The sequence below is a fragment of the Zalophus californianus genome, chromosome 1 (assembly GCF_009762305.2).
Source record: "Zalophus californianus isolate mZalCal1 chromosome 1, mZalCal1.pri.v2, whole genome shotgun sequence".
Classification (NCBI taxonomy): domain Eukaryota; kingdom Metazoa; phylum Chordata; class Mammalia; order Carnivora; family Otariidae; genus Zalophus; species Zalophus californianus.
The window spans coordinates 122,172,622-122,193,770 of NC_045595.1; the positions used below are offsets into that span (position 1 = coordinate 122,172,622).

The following is a 21,149-nucleotide window of genomic DNA, read 5'->3' on the forward strand; positions in this document are numbered from 1 at the left end:
TTTAGTTTTTTAAAAGACAACCTAAATACAAAATTGTGGAACAGGAGGGATTTGAACTTCCACCTTGGTTATTTTATTCAGCAAATGTTTTTACTGACAGCTTGCCACGCAGAAATGGTTCAAAAAACAATTAAACTCCCAACCTACTACTGAAAAAGAATGTAATGTACAACCTAGAACAGGAGCTCAAACACGTGTTAAAAACTTTTAACCCTGTTGCCTCCTTGGCACTCTTTGTATTACAAGTCGTTTAGTTTTCCATTAGTTTTCCCCTTCAGACTGCAAATTCCCCTAAACCCCAAGAGACCATATTTTACCCTTATTTTATACATACTTGGTGTAATGCTTAACACTTGGTAGAGACTCATAAATATTTCTGAATAAACTATTGAAAAGGGTTCCGACAAAATATAAAAGTGAAATCAGAAAGATGAAATCAAGAACCCGACTCAACTTTTTCCCTTATAAACATAAGGGTAGTGGCTTTATTCACAAATATGATTTTTACGGACCAGAGAAAAGAAGTTAAAGAGCAAACAGAATGTCGTTGGGAAAAAATCTCAGAAGAAACGAGAAAATTCCAGTTGACTGTCCTTTAAAATAAAGTCCTGACACAACTTTTAACAAGAATAAATGGAAGTTTTGGTTTTCTGAGATTTACGATGTCCGCAAGTACTAGGGAAAAATTCACCGTAACATATAAACAGGACCTATCTTACTGTTTCTGCGCCTTTTGTATGTTACGCAGATAACTGGCTTCCTTTTCCTTCACTGTACAAAATCTGAATTCGATATAAATCATGATATTAAAATTTCTCTGGTCCCGACGCAGAACCTTTTCCGGTGTAAAGCCCACCTTCCTGCAATGTTGCGCGTGCTCAGTGTACCTTACTGCTTTGCTCCGCTTTGCTGCATCTCCGACTTTTAACAGGTAAGGATATCCTGGAAACTAGGCTACAGTCGACTGGTACAAACAAAACCCAGGGGGTTACCAAAAGCTTTCGGGCACGTAAACTGAAAAGGGGTGATCTGTCTCAGCTCGAAAATCTCCCATGGCCAGGAGCCTAAGTACACAAGCTGTTTGCACTCGTGGGGTCCCGGGGAAGGGGAGGATGATGGGAGAAGACGAGAAACTACAAGTCCCAGCATGCAGTGCACAATCTGCCTTCTGGAAAGAGGGCCTCCGTGCGGCGCTGCCCGACCGCGGGCCGTAGGCGAGGTGCTGACTGTCGGTCGACCACAATGTTCAGAATGAGGAAGACAAGTGGGGCGCTGTGAATGAGCCCTTAAGTCCGGTATTCATGACGTTTGCGGTTTCGCGGGGGACCCTAGTATGCTGAGGAGTGGAGTTTCTGTGGGCGAGTCTCGTCAGTCCTCGCCGGTGTCCGACCTCCACAGTCCCAGAGCCTCCACCGTTTCCATGGGACGCCCGGGCCGGATATGATGTCGCCGTAGAGGAAGAAGGAAGAGGAGGAGCGGGCGCGGTGACGTCCTTCCAAGATGGCGGAGAGAGCGTGAAGAAACTGTTCCCCCTTGGATTGCTCTAGGTGAGTTCTTTTTTCAGCCCCCAGCTTGCCAATCCCGCTCTCTCCAGACGCTGGGCCATTGGAGGGTAGGCTTCTTGGAGTTCGAATTCAGGTCGGGGCGAAGGTATTAACGTGAAACGCTTGGGGAGGCAGCCCGGTGTTGGCCTTGGCCACAACCTCTGGTGTGGGAACTCGAGTTAGTGGGAGCTTGGCGAAGGGCAGTGCGGCAGAAACCGGGAGACACCGGCTTTGGTTGTCACTCTCCGTTGCGGTCGGGAATGGAGAAGTGGGAAGAAAGGGGGTGTGGCCTCCTCCCGGCGAGTGACGGAACCTTGACAACTAACTCTTGGCTCTGCTCTTTCTCCGCCCCCTGGGCACCCGCCTCGCGTTTTGAAGCAACGGTGCACCACGGAAACAACAAGTTTCGGTGATTTGAGAACAATTTTAAAGAACTCGTACCGTGTTTTTTTGCCATCTTTTCAAAGGAGGTCATTTCTTAGTGATTTGTTAAATTTTTCCCCCAGCATGTGCATGCGTACTGAGCTTGAAAGTCTGAAGGTTCAACTGCTGCAAAAACGTGAAATTTTGCGGGTTTTTTTTTTCAGTTTGTGCAAGTGTTTTCATTCATCGCCATTTATTTATGTGTCCAAAGGATTGTGTTAATTGTCCAAGATGTAACAAAGATATACAGGAACTTACCCTTCAGCATTTTTAACTATTCTGTTTGATAAGAATTTTCGGGGCGGGGGATAAATGAGGACTGACTTTGTTTTTGTCCATGTTCTGTCCCATGTCCCTTCTCCCCTTACCAATTGCTTGGGTGAAACGTTTGATGAAAACTTAGGGTTACTGACTTAATTTTTCTTTTTGTCTTTTAGAACAAGGGTAAAATTCCATTCTGATATCAAAATGCAGTATTCGCACCACTGTGAGCACCTTTTAGAGAGACTGAACAAACAACGGGAAGCAGGTTTTCTTTGTGACTGCACCGTAGTGATTGGGGAATTCCAGTTTAAAGCTCATAGGAATGTGCTTGCCTCATTTAGTGAGTATTTTGGTGCGATCTACAGAAGCACTTCTGAGAACAATGTCTTCCTTGATCAGAGTCAGGTGAAGGCTGATGGATTTCAGAAACTGTTGGAGTTTATATACACAGGAACTTTAAATCTTGACAGGTAAAGTACACATTTTATTTTCACTTATAAAAGCTGGTCAGCAGTCTGTAGAGTTAAAGTATATTTGTATTTTTTCCCCTTAACTTGGAGTCTTCATATGTGCATATGTGCATAATGCTCCTGCTGTTTTTAATAAAGAAGTCCATATTACTGATTGGGGATGAACAGACTACATTTCTTAAGCACAAAAAGCACAGGTGTTAATAAGATTAAAGCCTTGTTTCTGACACATTTGATTTATCTACTTAAAGCCTATGATTTCAGTTATGAAAACTTAGGGAACATACACAACGAACTCTAAATGAATTCTAGTTTCTTTGGTCTTTATGTACCTCTTTTCTTCTCTCTTCCTTACTCTATCCCTTACTTCTTAAGGTGCTTGAGGTAAGGGAGTGTAGATGAAGAAAGAAGGATGCTTCTCTGTGTTCATTTAATAGTACTCCCATTTCTAACCATAGATAGCAATATGCAGGACCTCTTTCTGATCTTGTTTCAGGAAAATAATTTCCTTGGAGTGTAAATGGCAGTGACTCCTGTTATCGCTGTAAAGCTATCAGTACTAATGCTTAAATCAGATCCAAGGTGCTAGAAGTTTTTTCTGAAATGCTTAATGCTCTCACTGCACTGACAAGAAGTAGGTTCTGAGGAATTTGATAATGCAGGCACTGTGTCTCCCCCATGCACAGTGGACTATATAATTGGTTTAATACTAATGCATTTATCAGTTGTGGGGAGAAAGGTGGAGGTGAAAGAGAAACCAATCAGATTACTCCTGTTTTCTTTCCTCCATCTCTTAATGATGAAAGTGTGAACATGACTAGATCATAATCTGACGTAAAAAGATTATGGGCTTTAGGATTAGATGCAGCCTGTGACTGTGTCTCTGAGCAAGATGCAACCTCTGAGGGCCTCAATTTCCCCATCTGTAAAAATGAGATGGTAATAACTACCTTGGTGTTACTGTGAAGATCAAAGTTCTACTCAAAGGCCCTCCTCCCGATGAACATTAGTTTCATTTATTTTCTCTTTTCTACTGTCCTCTCTCCCTTTAACTCCACAATTTATGGAGAAAAATTAGGAAAGAAACCAAAAGTGAAATTCTGCCACCCACTGATAATCATTGTTAACATTTTGATAAATATTCTTTCATTCTTTTCCAGATGATCTCTCTCTATATATATGCACATACACATTAAGCAGAATCCTTCCCTCTGTTTTACACTGCAGCTTATTGTGGAACTATACTTCTTTAAAAAGCTAGAATCAGGATGTTCCTTAATCCTTTTGAAAAGGAAACATTCATACTATTTGGAATTATTTTTAAATTTTGGTGTAATGAAATCTTTGAGTTAGTTCTGTATGAGTTGATTAAAGGAACAGACCAGTGTCATAGGTTAACCTACATGACAAATTACTTAAATTTACTGAGTAGTTGACTTTACAGGTGCCTCTTATCTAAATATTTAGAATATGTACTATAAAATAACCACAAAACTAGTGAATTTTGATTGATCTTCAATTTAGTGGTTTCCCTTTCTCAATTAACTTTTCCAGAACAATCTTGAATTGATTTGAACACATTGAAGAGCAGCTTACTTTGAGCCTTCATGCAAAGAACCAGTGTGAAAAAGAGCCAGATTTTTGCTCAATCTTTTTTGGTACATATCTTCTTTCCTGGGAACTAGTTGTTTGAGCCCAGCCACAAATGTGAGACGGCTTACATCAAAAGTAGAAAGTCTGTACAACTTAGTGATTAAATTTAGTGAAAGAAAACAAAATAATAAAGAATTAAGTGGACTCATGAGCCAGATTTCCTTGGTCAAATCTTAGTTCTAACACACTGTGATCTTGTACAAGTTACTTTCTTTGGACCTCTGAGCCTTCATTTGAATGTAAAATGGGATTATTACAGATTGCATAGATATGTCCTAAGGATTAAATGAACTATTCATGTAAAGCGTTTAGCCGTATACCTGGCAATATGTAATTAAATGACTTTCAGTGACTGTTCAAAAGATGAAAGCAAGTTTGCAAGCACTGTAACTTCATGCTTGTAAACAAAAGCAGTTATTGATGTAAACAAATGCTGATTGATTCTCTTAACTGTAACTGAGATTATAGGCTGTCTATGAAATAGATGAATAATTTGTACGAAATACTGTATCAGTACTAAACAATGTGCCACTCAGTGCTAGTTTGTTTGGTCTTAAAGGCTACCAGACCTTGTTATGTGTTTGGTGGTTCATTTTTATGGAGCACTAAGCACAATTATTATAATTGGAGGCCTAAGTATAATAAGTGATAAATTTGGTTTCATTCTAGTGGTATCTCTCATTTACTGTAATTTAATAATAGACTATGTAACAAAATTAATAATGCTTAAGGAAAAACATAACATTTTTAGAAAGTGATAATGCTGCTGTATATATGGCAAAAAATATTTTGTATAAAAGATGAACAAGATTGTGTTTATATTTGGGGCATTTGTGCTATATCTTTGCAAATAGAGAATTAACTTCATTACAAAGATTGTTCGTTATATATTCCAAAATTATAACCAAGGGACGTAAGAAAAGAAATCTTTAATGTTTTCTTATCTAGGGGAAAGATTCCATTTGCAAATAGATTATACTCCAAAAGTTTATTTATAGTATATTTAGGAACTTTAGGTATATTTTCCCAGAAAATAAAATGTTCCCTAAACTTGTGATTAGGTTTCCAAACTGGCATATAAACCTACTTAAATCATTAATGAGCTGAAAAATGACTATGTATATGATGAAAGGCAATTTTTTAAAAGCCAGTGTAATGTTAAATTAAAAAAGAAGAAACAAGTGGCACTTGGAATAAAGAAGTTTTCAGTTTTCATTAGATGATGAGAAAATGGATAGAGATCTGTAGATACTGTAGTATACTTTCAAAGACCCAAGTGGTTCATGACACTAGTTAATTTTTAATTTCATTTCAAATTTTACTCCTTTTTAAAGGAAAAAAATGTATTAATAGCATTATATTTATGTTATCAGCTATGACTAAAACCCTTTTCTGGCTTATATGTATAATGAAGAGGGAAAAGGGAAAAATTTTTTTTTTTTCTGAAGAGTTAAATATCATTTGGGGAAAATGGCAAGTAGTAAGGATACTTGAAGGGTGTGTTTGTGTGTGTGTATGTATATCTGTCCTCCGATAATTAAAAGAGTCATATTTTTGAATTAATACTGACTCAACTCTCAGATTTTTTTAAATAAAGATTTTGTTTATTTATTTGAGAGAACACAGAGGAAGAGGGGGAAACAGGCTCCCTGCTGAGCGAGGAGCCAGATGTGGTGGTCACTCCCAGGGCCCCTGAGCTGAAGGCAGATGCTTAACCACCTGAGCCACCCAGGCACCCCTCAGCTCTCAGATTTTATAGCTAAGAAAATCAAAGTGCCTAAAGGTGCTGACTTACCCTGATTAATTGACATTGCAATGCCAGAGCCAATGCTAGAGTAATCAAACAATTTTTCACTACATTATAAACTTCTGAAGGGCAGGGACTATTTGATATTTCTTAATATCCCTCTTAGTGTACCACACGTGGTAGATGCTCAGTAAATACTGACTGGAATGTTGAACAGGCTGAACTTAAGTCTTTTTATATAATTCTAATAATGACAGACTATCCAACTAACATGAGTTGAGTCACACACACACATGGGAAGGTTGTTAGAGCTTAGTGCATTCTAAATCTTTGTTTCTTCCAAGTGTAATCAATAAACCAGCCGCATTGGCACCACCAGCAAGTGTGTTAGAAATACAGACACTTAGGGCGCCTGGGTGGCTCAGTTGGTTAAGCGACTGCCTTCGGCTCAGGTCATGATCCTGGAGTCCCGGGATCGAGTCCCGCATCAGACTCCCCACTCGGCGGGGAGTCTGCTTCTCCCTCTGACCCTCTTCCCTCTCATGCTCTCTATCTCTCATTCTCTCTCTCAAATAAATAAATAAAATCTTTAAAAAAAAAAAAAAAAAAAAAAGAAATACAGACACTTAGGTCCCATCACAGACCTCCCCATAAAATCTGAATCTACATTTAACAAAATACCTGGGTGACTTACATGCATGGGAAAGTTTGAGAAGCACAGTTAAAGTCCCTCATAGGGGAGCAGAGAAAGATAATAGGAACTAATTTTTTAGACTCACTGTTGCCAGTCCAGAAAAGGTGGTTATATCTGAATAGGCCTCAGGATAATGGGAGGAGGCAGTAAGTTGCCAACAGCTACTTTTGTGTTGCAAGGATTTTTTAAAACACACAGTAATTTTAACATTTTCTTTTTCCATAGTGGTACATAATGTAGTTTGTAACCATTTTTTTTTCATCTTTTCAAGTTGTGGAAAACTGGAGATTTTTGCCTACGTGTTATTCTGAATGAATGAATGAATTTTCGTAAATTTGTTCTTCTAGTTATGCCTTTTTCATCATTCTGCTTCATTAGGTTTTTAAAAGACATTGAAATACATGTGCAGCTCTGTTTCACAAATAGTTTTTCTTTGTTCAGAATATTGTCATTTAGCCTTGTTTCCTTACAGTTGGAATGTTAAAGAAATTCATCAGGCTGCTGACTATCTCAAAGTGGAAGAGGTGGTCACTAAATGTAAAATAAAGATGGAAGATTTTGCTTTTATTGCTAATCCCTCTTCTACAGAGATATCTAGTATTACTGGAAACATTGAATTGAATCAACAGACTTGTCTCCTTACTCTACGAGATTATAACAGTCGGGAAAAATCAGAAGTGTCTACAGATTTAGTTCAGGCAAATCCTAAACAAGGGGCTTTAGCAAAGAAGTCATCTCAAACTAAAAAGAAGAAGAAGGCCTTCAACTCCCAGAAAACAGGACAGAATAAAACAGTGCAATATCCCAGTGACATTTTAGAGAATGCATCTGTTGAATTATTTTTAGATGCAAATAAATTATCCACACCTGTAATAGAACAAGTTGCACAAAGAAATGATAATTCAGAACTCGAATTGACGTCAGTTGTGGAAAATACTTTTCCAGCACAAGATATTGTGCAAACTGTTACAGTGAAACGGAAACGTGGAAAATCACAACCAAACTGTGCTCTGAAAGAACACTCTATGTCTAATATAGCCAGTGTCAAGAATTCTTATGAGCTGGAGAGCTCTGGGGAAGAGCTGGATCAGAGGTATTCCAAGGCCAAGCCAATGTGTAACACATGTGGGAAAGTGTTTTCAGAAGCCAGCAGCTTGAGAAGGCATATGAGAATACATAAAGGAGTTAAACCTTATGTCTGCCACCTGTGTGGAAAGGCATTTACCCAGTGTAACCAGCTGAAAACGCATGTAAGAACTCATACAGGTAAGACTGGTTTGTGGGAGATACAATTGCTTTTGTACTGTGCTGAAACAATATTTTTGTACAGAACATATTAATATGCAGTGTTGACTATTTGTGACCAACATTTGGTATATACTTGCATTCACAAAGTATTCAGCATGTTAGATTGTTGAAAATTTCTTTTTAATTGTGACCAATTTATTTATATTTATTTAATGGTTATTTGTTTTATTGCTGCTGGTAACTCTGAAGTCCTAATGTATGACGTCTTTGTACCATTTTCCCTCATAGTTAAAATAAACACAAACTTGCTTCTAGCTTGCTAAGTATTTAACAGAGACAAAGATTAAGAGAACTGATAAAAAGTAGTTACAACTCAGGACAGTTCTCAGACTTCGCCAACACATCTCACCTTCTTCCTAGACTTTGTCAACTTCTGAACATGTTTCTTAGAATTACACACATTCATTCCTCAGCTTCTACGTTTACCTTTCTTGGTGCACTTAGATTTGTACATTTTAAGATTGTACATTTTAAAATGCAGTGTGTATTTCTCTCATTGATCACCTTTCACTATTATGAATTGAGAAACACTGATTCCTTTTAATTCTATCAATGTTTTCAGTAGACAATCCGGAAAAAATCCTATTTGTTTTTTACTTCTAGCAGTTAACATTTTCTGAATACTGAAAATAGTACTGTTATGAACTCTTTTGAAAGCTTATGTGGCTCAAGCAACTAAAACAGAGTATCTCCTTTTAAATAGAAATTTTATTTGCTTGTTCTTTTAGGTGAAAAGCCATACAAATGTGAATTGTGTGATAAAGGATTTGCTCAGAAATGCCAGCTGGTCTTCCATAGTCGTATGCATCATGGTGAGGAAAAACCCTATAAATGTGATGTATGCAATTTACAATTTGCAACTTCTAGCAATCTCAAGATTCATGCAAGGTAAAAAACAAAAAAATAAGTTGTTTGATCTTTGAGTCTGTCATTCACCATAGTCTTTTGAATAGACTACTGTATTAGCACTCAGGACAGTAGAGTTCTAATTGTGGCTCACCGTTAAATTTTCTTAACATAGTCAAGAAACCAGAAGGAAGCCAAGGTGACTGGAGAGGAATAAATAAGGGCGAGACATAAGGTCAGAATGGTGATAGGGCATCTAGATGGTATAAGGTTTTATAGGCCATTATAAAGCTTTTACACTTGAGATTGAGAAGTGGGTGATGTATCTTGCTTGCATTTTAAGGGGATGACGCTGGTGGCAATATTAGAAAAAGAATGTAAGATTACAAGAATGGAAGCAAAGTTACCAGTTAGGAAGCTACAGATAAAACTCAAGTGAGAGTGATAGTGATTCAGGCCAAAGTGGTAACAGTGGAAGAGATAAGTAGTCAGATTCTGGACATATTTTTTAAAGGTAGCACAACAGAATTTGCTGCAAATTGGATGTGGGGTATGAAAGAAGGAAAGAAGAGTGGTATCCAAAGATGATTCTGAGGTTTATAGCCTTGAGCACCTGAAAAGATGGAATTACTGTTAATGGAAATGGAGAAGATTTGTGGATAGAGCAGTTAAAGAGGGAGTAGAGATCTGAACATGTTAAATTTGAGGTGACTATTAGACATCTGAAGGAGATGTACATTGGTTATGTAAGTCTGTAATTCAGGTTTGAGCTGAAGATAAAAATTTGGGAGTCTTTAGCATATGGATAGTATTTAAGACATAACAGTGAATGAGGTCACTAGGAGAATGAATGTGGATAGAAAAGAGATCAAAGGACTGAGTCAGGAGGCCCTTAGAGGTGACTAGTAAGGAGCATCTAGTCTAGGAGGAAAACCAAGAGTAGACTGCCCTGGAATCCAAGTGAAGGAAATTATTCCAGAAGGGAGCAATCAGCTGTGTCAAATTCTGATGATGGGGAAGTGAAGACTGAGAATTGACTATTGAATTTAGCAGAGTGAGAGGTCAGCAGTGCTCTTGATAAAAGCAATGTTAGCAGAGGCTAGTAGAGAAGAGATTAGTAGAGAAGAAATGAAAGTAGAACAGTTGGAGACTCAAATTTTTGTTAAAGGGGGGGCAGAGAAATGGAGGAGCAAGAGAGATCAAGGGTCTTTTTTTAAAGATTGAAGACATCACTATATTTGTATGCTGCGATACAATGGAATGGGAAAAATGAATGATGGAGGAAATTGCAGGGGTGAAACCATTGAGTAGACTTGGGGGATAGGATAGTATCTTCATTATGCAAATGGGAGTAGCTGGATTCAGATGAACTGTCACCCTCATGTTAAGAGTTAACAGAAGAACAGCAAATACATAGGTGCATATGCCTATAGGTAGAGAGTTGGGATGGTGGAAATTTTCTTCTGATTGCTTAAATTTTTCTCAGTAAAAGAGGAAGCAAGGACATCAGCTAAGGGTGAGGATGGGTGAGGAGGTGCTGAAGGTTTAAGGAAAGAGTTTTGAAGAGTGAGTGAACGGACAAGTGAAAATAATTGCCTGGGGTATTAGGGGCACACTTGACAACCATATGAAGATGATGGCACAATTTTTTTTTAACTGATCTTAGAACAGATGTTTTGATAACCAAAACATATACATTGAAACTGTTGATTTTAAATACATATTTTTGGTCTGTTAAGATGAAATAAAATACTGCATGAAAATTATATGAAAAATGCTTATTATATAGATTGGACCCAAATTGTTTTACTTACCAGCATATAACTTTATATTTATTTATGAATAGGAAGCATAGTGGAGAGAAGCCATATGTCTGTGATAGGTGTGGACAGAGATTTGCTCAAGCCAGCACTTTGACCTATCATGTTCGTAGGCATACTGGAGAAAAGCCTTATGTGTGTGATACTTGTGGGAAGGCATTTGCTGTCTCTAGTTCTCTTATCACTCATTCTCGAAAACATACAGGTAAGAATTTGACAGAGATGTTTAAAATAAGGAAAAGTTGTAAATAAAAGAAAGAAAAAGGGAAATTGAGCCCTTAAAGAAAATAGATTATAGACTCTGTGTTGTGTATCTGTTGTGTTTGTGCTTGTTGAGTTTGTGATTTTCACATAAATATTAGCTGTAAAAGCAGATTTATTTTCTAGAGGACTAACGGTGGTTGGAATTTTTTATTATGTAACTTATGTACATTAACATCAGAGAGTTTTGACAGTATATAAACTTGAGTTGAGACATATTTTATGACCTTAGAAAAACTCCTTAGCCTCTTGTTTTACTTTTCTTGGATAAAACTGTAGAGTGAAATTACGGGGTGGGGGTGGGTTTAGGTAGAACCTTGATTTTTATGACTTCTTAGGATTTTTCCTATGCAGACATTCTAAGATTTGCAAATTAAACAGATACTTCAAATGCAGAGTATCAGTTTTGAAGCAAATTATACTCAAAGATTTTCAGTTTTGATAGGGTACCTTTTTAAAACAGATCTTTCCTAAATAATCTTATTCCTCTTAATGTAGTAGATAGCAAGAATTAAAGTAATGGATTGATGAAGTTTTAGTCAGATGTTTGTAATCATATAAAAATTGAACTTCTTGCCCAACTCTAGTCTACTAGAAGGATATTGGCAGAAAGAAAGTTTTATTATAAGAAAAGCATCAGGTCTCATGAACAGTGTAAGATAATTACTAATATTCATCTAAGTAGGATCACACTGAAGATACCTCTAAAGTACAATATATAAGGAGGTTTTAATTTAAATAATATTTTAGAACAGGTTACTTTAGATTATTGTAATTGATAAATATTATATTGGTATAGTACACCACTTCGCTATCTTTTATTTTCCATCTAGGTGAAAAACCATACATATGTGGTATTTGTGGGAAAAGTTTTATTTCCTCAGGAGAGCTCAACAAACACTTTCGATCCCATACAGGTCTGTGTTTAGGGAGAACGTATTATTTTTGGTTCTCTCTAATTTCTTTTTATGTAAGCCTTGACTTTTAAAACATTATGGACTCTATGGTATCTAGTCGTACTCTACCTATAGCAGTATTTTCATGTATAAATATCAATTTTTTACTTGTTTTTTTTTTTTTTTTTAGTTATTTGGAGTAGTAGTAATTAAATTTGGTCTAGAATTGTATAGATTTTCTAATATGCCAGATAATAATAGTTTTTAGATGGTTTGGATTAAATTGCACAGGTGTATCAAGAAATGAAAAGGAATAGATGGATAATATATTTTCTTATCAAATAGTGTTCAGTAGGCAAGTTTTCAGAATGAATTTTAGTATTGACATGTTTCTTGTAATAGTATTGTGTAGTATGAAGAAAAATGGAACAAATAAAGGAAAATGCCACTTTGAAAATGTACTGTGACTTTTTCATTTTTAAAATTATTCCTCATAATTCGTATCTAGAATAGTGTGGGCACCTAGTAGACATTTAATAAACGTCTGTATTCTCATGCTCCTTTGTTTATAAAGTATTGAACAGTTCTTATGTCAAAGGAATTATAATTCTGTAGCATTTTATTCTGTCACTATTTTTAAAGGATTTTCTAATTTGTAAGCTGCCAGAAAGCAGAAACCATAATTACACATTTTTTTCCCTTAGCTATTCCTCTTAGGGTCTGGCAGATAACTGGCACTAATGAAATGTCTAATAGAAGTAAAAGAGTAAGTTAAATTTCTGTTATGAAAATGCTCCATTTTCCCAGAAATGGGTATGCCTTGTATAAAGTAAAGGAGTGCCTAATATGTATAGAAGTTTTCATTTCACTGTATTATAACCAAGTGATTAAAAAGGTCATTTGAAACTAAATTTAAACAGTATAGTAATGTTTGCACTGTGTTCATAGACATTGATGTTTTTGTCTTAGCAGCTTCTAAAATAGTTTAAACTTTTTAACTTGCTTTTCAGGAGAAAGGCCATTTATCTGCGAATTATGTGGAAATTCTTACACAGATATTAAAAATTTAAAGAAGCACAAAACAAAAGTCCATTCCGGTAAATGTTTGTGTTTTATAAAAATTTGGTGCTCTCATATTGGTGCTATTCCTAAAATGTTGAGATGCACATTATAACAGTTTAAATTAGATAGATATTTTTGAAAACTAGATATACACATATTAGGAATGTAGCTTTATAATTTGTAGGTAAGTTCACTAAAAATTTCTTTCCATATTGACCTTCTAATAGTACTTGAAATATTTCCTCTTTTAAAAACCTGATTTATGAAGTTTCAAGAATGAAAGAATATGAAAAAAAAATGTGTCACTGTTCTCCATAGTAGAGTCTGGGGATTACTATAGTTATGTGGAAAAAAGGGCATCATGAACCCTCATCCAGAAACATATAAGAGGGAATATAATAGAAACATACAAATAGGGAAATAGGTAGCCCCAAATTGTTACATAGAAATGGAAAGCCAGTAGGCTTCTTCAGTGTGTAGAGATGTTAACAAGTCTGATAGTGAACAGAAACGTAATAAGGATTAAGTCAGTAACTTCTGAAAACTGCAGTGTTGTTAATTCAAACATTAAATGCCTCTATCTCCAAAGTACACATAACTACAAGATACATGAAGTTGAACAAGGCACATTCTTAGTCCTCAAAGAATTTACAGTCTAATGTGGGAGACCAGAAAGCTGAATAACTGTGATTACAAGAGAAAATGTAAGGTATAATAGAGACAAAAGTGCTAAAGAAGAGATAAAGTCCTTCTGAAGTAAGTCCTGGAAAGCCTTAATTCTAGGAAACTTGAAGGAGAGTTCAAAAGGTGGAGATAGGAAAAGGAGCAGTTGTCCCAGGCAGAACATTGTAAAGGGAGTCATTGGGACAAGGAAGTGCAGGTTATATTCTTGGCTGGTTGAACTGAAGAGTAGTTGGGCAAGTACAGAATTATAATTTTATGAAAGTTAATAGGCAATTTTGTCTAATGAAGACAGGGAGATTGAAATCATGTAAATCCTTTGAGTGACAGGAGCATGGTAAACCTCAGGGGAAATTTGAAGGCAAGAGTGTATGATAGTGTGATAATCACTCCCTAAGTAGAGCAGAATTTCTCACTTCTGAAAATATACAAAAGTGCCATACCTCTGAACCTGAACTCAGAGAATAGTATGACTTACTCATTAATACGTTCAGTGAACAAATTTATTGTGTGTATAGCACTGTTAAGTAGTTTGAAGGGGTTAGAAAAGCATAACTTGACATTTGCCCTTAAGGAATTTAGTCTGGTTGAGAATTCAGAGCATACTGAAGTAGAATGTTCGGTAGCAATAAGAACGATAGATGTCACAAGGTGATACATGAAAAATTGACAAGTGAGTGATAAAATAGATAACAGCTCACCCTAGTCTAGAACAGTTAAGTCCATTTTAAGTTCAAGTTGGTGCTTGAACCTAGGCTTGAGGCCTGAATTGGAATTGAATAGATAATGAGGGTAAATCAGCATAAGAGAAACAGCGTGAGTAAAAGGTGTGGAGGTTGGAATGCAAGTTCTGGGAATGGTAAGCAGATTTAGTCTAAGGGTTTTTGTTTTGTTTTGAAAGATAGCATAAATTTGTTTTCCTTCTATTTCAGGTGCAGATAAAATTCTAGATTCTAGTATAGAGGAGCATCCCTTGAGTGAACAAGATTCCATACAAAAAAGTCCGTTATCAGAAACATTGGATGTGAAACCTTCTGATATGACTTTACCATTGTCTCTTCCACTTGGAACTGAGGACCACCACATCCTTCTGCCTGTGACAGATAATCAGTCTCCTACATCAGATACATTGTTGAGATCAACTGTGAATGGGTATTCAGAACCACAGTTGATTTTTTTACAGCAATTATACTGACTTTGTGAGGAATATGGAATTTCTAAGACATCTCTGGTAGTAAACATAAACATCTCTGGTAAGGTGCATATATTCATATTAAATTACCATTCGAGATGTAACCATTATTTTTTTTCATTCACTGAAGTAAACACCTGATGCTGCATCATAACTGCAATGCTTGTTTTGATTTTTGGCTTTTATGTCTAGATTATAAACACAACGTGTAAGAAGTGGATTATACTGTAGTAGCACTATTTTGGATGGATAAGTTATATTTTCTTTTAGAGCTGCCTTAATTCATTTTTCTTTTGCATTTTAAATTGCCTGTCATTTATTGAAGTGGAATCTTTCCATTTATATGAGTCAGTTTTGACCTGTGGGATTTTTTAGTTTTTTCCCCTCAAAATTTAAGCAAACTCCATGATAGTATCAGGCCAAGAGTGTTGCTGTTACTAAGCCCCATAGATCAATATATAAACTATGGGGGGAAAGTAAAATTTTCATATTTCTACTTAAGAGAATTTAGGTACTGAATAAGAATTGTGCTATTTAGTATATTCTATTGGAGGTAACTTTTCTAATGAATTTAAAAAGTGTTTTTCTTAAAAGCTAGAAAACTATGTACACTTTTGTTCTTTTAGAATTCAGTATTCTGGAGAAAAGCAAGGGTCAGTACTTTCGACTTAACTGAGTTATCTGAGACTACATTTGCAAAACGAGTTTTAAATAAATCATTTGATGTTTTTAACTTGTTAAAAGACAGTTTCAAAATGTGATTCAGGTTATGTTTTAATAGGTTTCTACATTACTGGTGATGAGGAAAATATACTGAGTTTTGAAAATTTTTGATAAGCCTCTCTTATACCTGCTACTCTCCTTTTAAAATACTAAGTTCTAAAAAGAATTTTTTAAATATAAACTTAATGCATACTCTAAATCTCTTGGCCTCTGAATTGACACACTGTAATTACATAAAGAGTTAAGAAACTAGCTTCAATTATAAGTGAACATTTGAGTTATAAAACCAGTTTATTAACTATTTTATGTTTAAGTTTTCTATAAGTTTTGAGTTTTAAAATTTTATAAATTAAACCACAACATTTGGCTGTTGTCATAGTTTCACAGTAGTCTGTTTCCTTCCTGCTGAATGTAGAAAATTGAGTATCCTTCTGATACTTACTCTCAGTCTTCCCCATCCCACTTTTCCCACTTAATTGATTTATTTTGCTGCCTAATCTTTGGACATTAAATTATCAGTTCCACAGAGTCAATTTCTGTACTGCTGATCAAACACCATGGTGACATTTCTTATTTCTGTCATGCATTAGCTTTGCCTTACTTGTTTTCTGGCTTTAAACTACACCTATAATGAAGTTAATGTCAGGTTTTTTGTGGTATTGATTTCTTTAATTGTATTTTCTCTGGTGTCCTAGTCAGAAGAACCAACTAAAAGAGGATGTAGTAAAACTTAATTCTTGTAGAGATTGTCACTATTTCCCAACACACTCAGCATTTTCACAATGGATTGCCTGCCACCCAGTGGGACTGACTTAACTGAATAGATTTGAACTGTTGCCTTTGTATAATAGACATCAAGCTTAGTATTTAATTATTTATCTAAGAAATCTAATTATGTATGTGTATTAATATACTGGTTTAAATACAATTTACAAAGTTATAAAATGTTCAACTAATCTATTCTGGCTTAAATTCAATAGGAATTTATTGGAATGTGAAGAAATTAAAGAAAATTAAAAGACTCAGCCTCTTTAAGAAGTCTGCTGAAATGGAGAGGTTATATTTAATTCACATCTTCATTAATCCAAGCATCTAATGAATAAAATTTCAAAAACTACAGTGATGTCAAAATTTTATAAGAGCAGTAGTTAACCAAATTTCCACTAACATGATGGTAATTAGCATTTTGCATAGATTAGTCTTCAGATTTATTATTTTTAATATTATTGGATTGGAATGACTAAGGTTGATTTACTGTGCTTTTTCTTCATCACATTATCTGCTTCATAGCTAAAATTATTTTATTTTAAATTGACATGGCCTGATGCTCTTCCGGAGTGACATGTAAGAAGTCTTGAAGGCTGAGGTTCCTGTCTTGTCGCTCTCATAATGCTATACTCTTCTTTATCATAATGCAGATATATTTCAGTTGTATCTGGTATCGTCCTAACACTCGTAATTAGCATTTTTATTAAGCCTATTTTTAAATATATTTGTTACAATGCAGTTTGCGGAAAACTCTATTCTTAATTAAATATGACTACATTTTTGAAAGTCTGTTTAGGATGTTGAAGATCTTACTGAGAGATTATTTTCTAAAATAATTTTGTATGTATTAGATTATTCCTACTGTATTGTTAGATTGTAGACTTTTTAAAAAGAAACCATAGATTATATATAAATGATTTTTTGCTGTTTTTAAATGGTATTTGTTTTATGTTTAATTTCATAGGATGATTTTGATAGACAAATTTTAGAAAAAATTTTTTTAAAGAAAAGGTTCTGTCAGTTCTCTTGTAAAAGTAGTTTATCACTTCTGTGTGTTTCAATTCTGCAGAAATTGTACAAACGAGAGTAGTTGAAATGTACATGTATAAAGACAATATACATGTTCTTGTTTTTTAAAATATCCTAGAATAATAGTTCTGACATTTGATGCATATCAGAAACATTTTAAAAATAACACTATCCAAGCCCCACCCCACCTTAGGCCTATTGAATCATACAATCTCTGGGACATACATGCTAGAAAAGCTCCACAGGTGGTTTTAATGTAACCAGATGTTGAGAACTAATATCCTCAATGTTTCTTGGTGTTCTTTCGGGAAGCATTTAAAATTGAAGCTCTTGATATAACTTCTATCTTATACTCAGATTTTGAGTCTTTAGAATTTCCCTAGAAATACCACCTAGTAATTTCTACATTTTTACTTACTATTTATGAACAGTATGGAGATTTAGTTATTGGAGCAGTAATTTCTTGAGACAATGGTATGGTTACTCTTTTATTCTCTGCAACCCCTGCCCCCATTCATTCAAGAGAGATTTGGTATATTCGCTTAAGGAATTTGGTAATTATCAGGTAGACATAATAATGATCCAGAAATAGGGCATTTAATTTCAAGAAGAATATACTCACATCGTGGATGTGAACAGATACTTGGATTAAAATGTCTGCCCAGTATTTCAAATGCTGGAAAATTATTGAAATCAGGATATATAAACCTAACAAAGATAAGATAAATGCCACCCTTAAGTCAAATGGGAAAGACAAACCTGAATATAATGGCACTAAAACAAGACAGAATGTCAAGTGCCATGGTGGAAGGAAAGGAAGGAAATACTGAGCAATGAGAGTTAAATGGACAGAAAAAGGGCCATCGTTCCTCTGGATAGACAAACCAGAAGAGATGGATGATGCTGCTGGGAAGGAATGTGCACACAGCCAACTGAAATAGGCCAAATGAAGAAAGTATGAAACAGGGAGGAGATAGGAGTCAAAGAAATGTCCAGCACTATGCCTTCACCATCTTACATGAAATAGTCCTCTGTCCTTAACCTGTGCTGAAGGAGTAGGATTGGATACCCAGGTTTTTAACCCCTAATCTTACACACCCAAGCACAGTTCACTGCTGAAGGTCAGGGATTAGAGGATTAGACAGCCATGTTTATAACACATGATACCATACTTACGTCCACGGTTTTACTGAACACCTTACCAGAGAGAAACAGTTCTTAGTTCTGACCGAGCTGGTTAGATTCTCAAGAATTTGAGCTCTGAAATTCAGAGACTGTTAGGTTTTGGTATACGTGTAAATGAAAAGATCATTTAGAACTGGCCCAGAGTGGGTGAAGCAAGCCAAAATCTAAAAGAAATTATGAGCAAGCAGAGAAAGCTGATCTGTAGAGTGAAGCAAGGGAATAAAATAGGTTTACAGAACCAAGCCACTGATTACCTGTGAGAGAGGTGTGGCCTTGGTGTCTGGCTTTGCAGTCCCATTCTTGAAGTGGCACAACTCTATGCTTCATTTCCTTGTCCCTGGGTGCCAGTGACTTTGTCCTTTTATATCCATACAGTAAATCCCCCTTCTCTTACACAGGCTCAAATCTGTTTCTTTTCCTTGCAGTTAGCCCCTACTTAGACACCTAAGTTTTGATCCTTAATGACTGAGAAGATGGTGATGCCATTAACTGTGTTAAGGAAGATATGGAAGAGGTTTATGGAAGAGAAGACTTTATTTTAGATGCACTGAATTTGGTTGGTGGTACAACAGCCACGTGAAAATGTCTAGCAGTCCTTGGAAATGGAGCCCAAAATCTAGGAGAGGTTAAAGCTAGAGATACAGATCTTGTAGCATAAGGCTAATAATTATTGCAATAGAAATGATTAAGGCAGCCCTGGGAGATGGTATAGAACAAAAGCTAAGAAAATCTTTGGGGAAATACATTTAAAGAATGAGCAAAAGATAGTAGTGCCTGGGTGGCTCATTTAAGCACCTGACTCTCAGCTCAGGTCTTGGTCTCAGGGTCGTGAGTTCAAGCCCTGCTTTGGCTTCACACCCAGTGTAGTATTTAATTTCAAGAAGAATATACTCTTAAAAAAAAAAGGAGCAAAAGATGGAGATAAAAAGTGATAACAGAAGGAACACCAGGGTAGTGCAAGTTTTATGAAGACAGAAGTGGTTTTGTACTAGTACAGAGAAATTAAATAGGGTGCAAATCAAAGACAACTTTGGGTTGGATGATTGGAGCATGATGATACTTTGAGAAGGCAGTAATACTAATAGCAGGAGTAGAAGTTAGGTGGATAGGGTTCAAGTAGTTAAGACATTGAATACTACTATTTAGCTGAAAAGCAGTGTGGAGCAGGATTATTTTTTGTCAAATACGTAAAAAATATAAAGCATGTCATTACTTTTTTCAAATCTGAAACACTGTAAAATATTGAGCATAGTATGATTTGCAACACTGAATCAGAGGCTGTATCTGAGCCTGATCTTAAAGGATGGTAAGAGGAAAATGGAAGGAAACTTTATATGGTTGCACATTTACTCATTACAGTTCAGATGTGCAGAGGAAGTGGAGTTTTCTGATGGAACTTGCATTTCCTTCCTCTTGAGCTCCCACCCCATGGGAAGTCAGGAAATAATTAACTTTTAGTCCCAGCCAGTTTAAACCTTAGTCTGATATAAAGGAGATACAATTTATAAGATTTTGAGGTAATGCTTAAACTTTGGGGAAAATGCTCTTATTTCTGTCCTTTGTCTTCTCTTTAAACTGGTGTCCAGATATATGGAGGGGACTTAACATGATACAGTGTTATCAGGGGGGACAGCGTCTTCATTTCTTCCATTCTCTGGGCTCTGATGCAGTAGGCCATAGCCTGTAAAACATGTGATCAGGTTTTTCCCTAGCTTGGTCAGAGCCCAGTAATTCTTGACTGAATTGGCCTCACCTTAGTTCTAAAAAATGTGCAGAACTCTTGACACTTCTGCAGCTCTGTCTCAAGCAGGCCAGTGTAGGTCAGGGTGCAGGTTTAACCTGTCCCACCGTCCTGCAGGCTCAAAGTAAGCCTTTTTGCTCTCCATTCATCAACTTGCTTCCCACTTAGCTACCTTCTGAGTGTCCCCTTGGGAGAATATAGAAACTTGTGGGTCGCCTCCATACCACACAAGAACAGAGATTAACCTAGACAAACAAATCTCATTACCAAGGTTTACTTTCGTGTGACTGTGCCCTACCTAGCCTGATAAGCCAACCTCTTTCCAGAATCCTGTAAACTCCTCTACTACCCAGCATATTACAGATACTTAAATAAAAGATGGACTGTTGCCACATTAAACATGAATGAATCACATTAATGTTGTACTGAAGAAGTCAGAAACTGTATACTATAAGATTCAGTTCATATAAAATTCAAAAACGGGCAAAACTACTCTTTAGTGTTAGAAGGCAGGAGAGTGGTTGCCTATTGGAAGAAGGTTGGAGGAGCTTCTGGGAAGCCTGTGGCATTTACTATCTTTATCTAGGTCATGGCTGACAAGGGTGGGTTAGCTTTGTGATAACTCATCTACCTGTTCACTGAAGATTTGTGTACTTTTCAAGGGGCACCTGGGTGGCTCTGTGGGTTAAACATCTAACTCTTGATCTCAGCTCAGGCCCTGAGCATAGGGTTGTGAGTTCAAGCTCCACACTGGGCTCCACGCTGGGCATGGAGCCTACTTTAAAAGAAAAAGATTTGCGTACTTTCTGAATGATTGCTATACTTCCGTTTTAAAAAGTACA

General features: G+C 36.2%; 1 protein-coding gene across 2 annotated transcripts; it reads left to right on the forward strand.

The window, feature by feature from the left end:
* The first annotated feature begins 149 nt into the window (after positions 1-149).
* On the forward strand, positions 150-15,012 carry MYNN (myoneurin). Of its 2 annotated transcripts, XM_027582828.2 has the most exons (8): positions 159-1,547; positions 2,405-2,701; positions 7,268-8,061; positions 8,832-8,991; positions 10,796-10,974; positions 11,864-11,947; positions 12,937-13,023; positions 14,602-15,012. In XM_027582828.2, exons 2-8 carry the CDS (start codon positions 2,436-2,438, stop codon positions 14,862-14,864), a joined length of 1,833 nt encoding a protein of 610 aa, XP_027438629.1. In that variant the 5' UTR covers positions 159-1,547; positions 2,405-2,435; the 3' UTR covers positions 14,865-15,012. The 2 variants fall into 2 exon arrangements, with proteins under 2 accessions (XP_027438630.1, XP_027438629.1); XM_027582829.2 differs by lacking the exon at positions 11,864-11,947 and having other exon boundaries at positions 150-1,547.
* Positions 15,013-21,149: the final 6,137 nt, after the last annotated feature.

Coding starts and splice junctions, on each gene's coding strand:
- MYNN (XM_027582828.2), top strand. CDS start 2,436: ATGCAGTATTCGCACCACTGTGAGCACCTTTTAGAGAGACTGAACAAA. Junction 10,975..11,863: donor TCATTCTCGAAAACATACAG/GTAAGAATTTGA, acceptor TTTTCCATCTAG/GTGAAAAACCATACATATGT. Junction 13,024..14,601: donor CAAAACAAAAGTCCATTCCG/GTAAATGTTTGT, acceptor CTTCTATTTCAG/GTGCAGATAAAATTCTAGAT.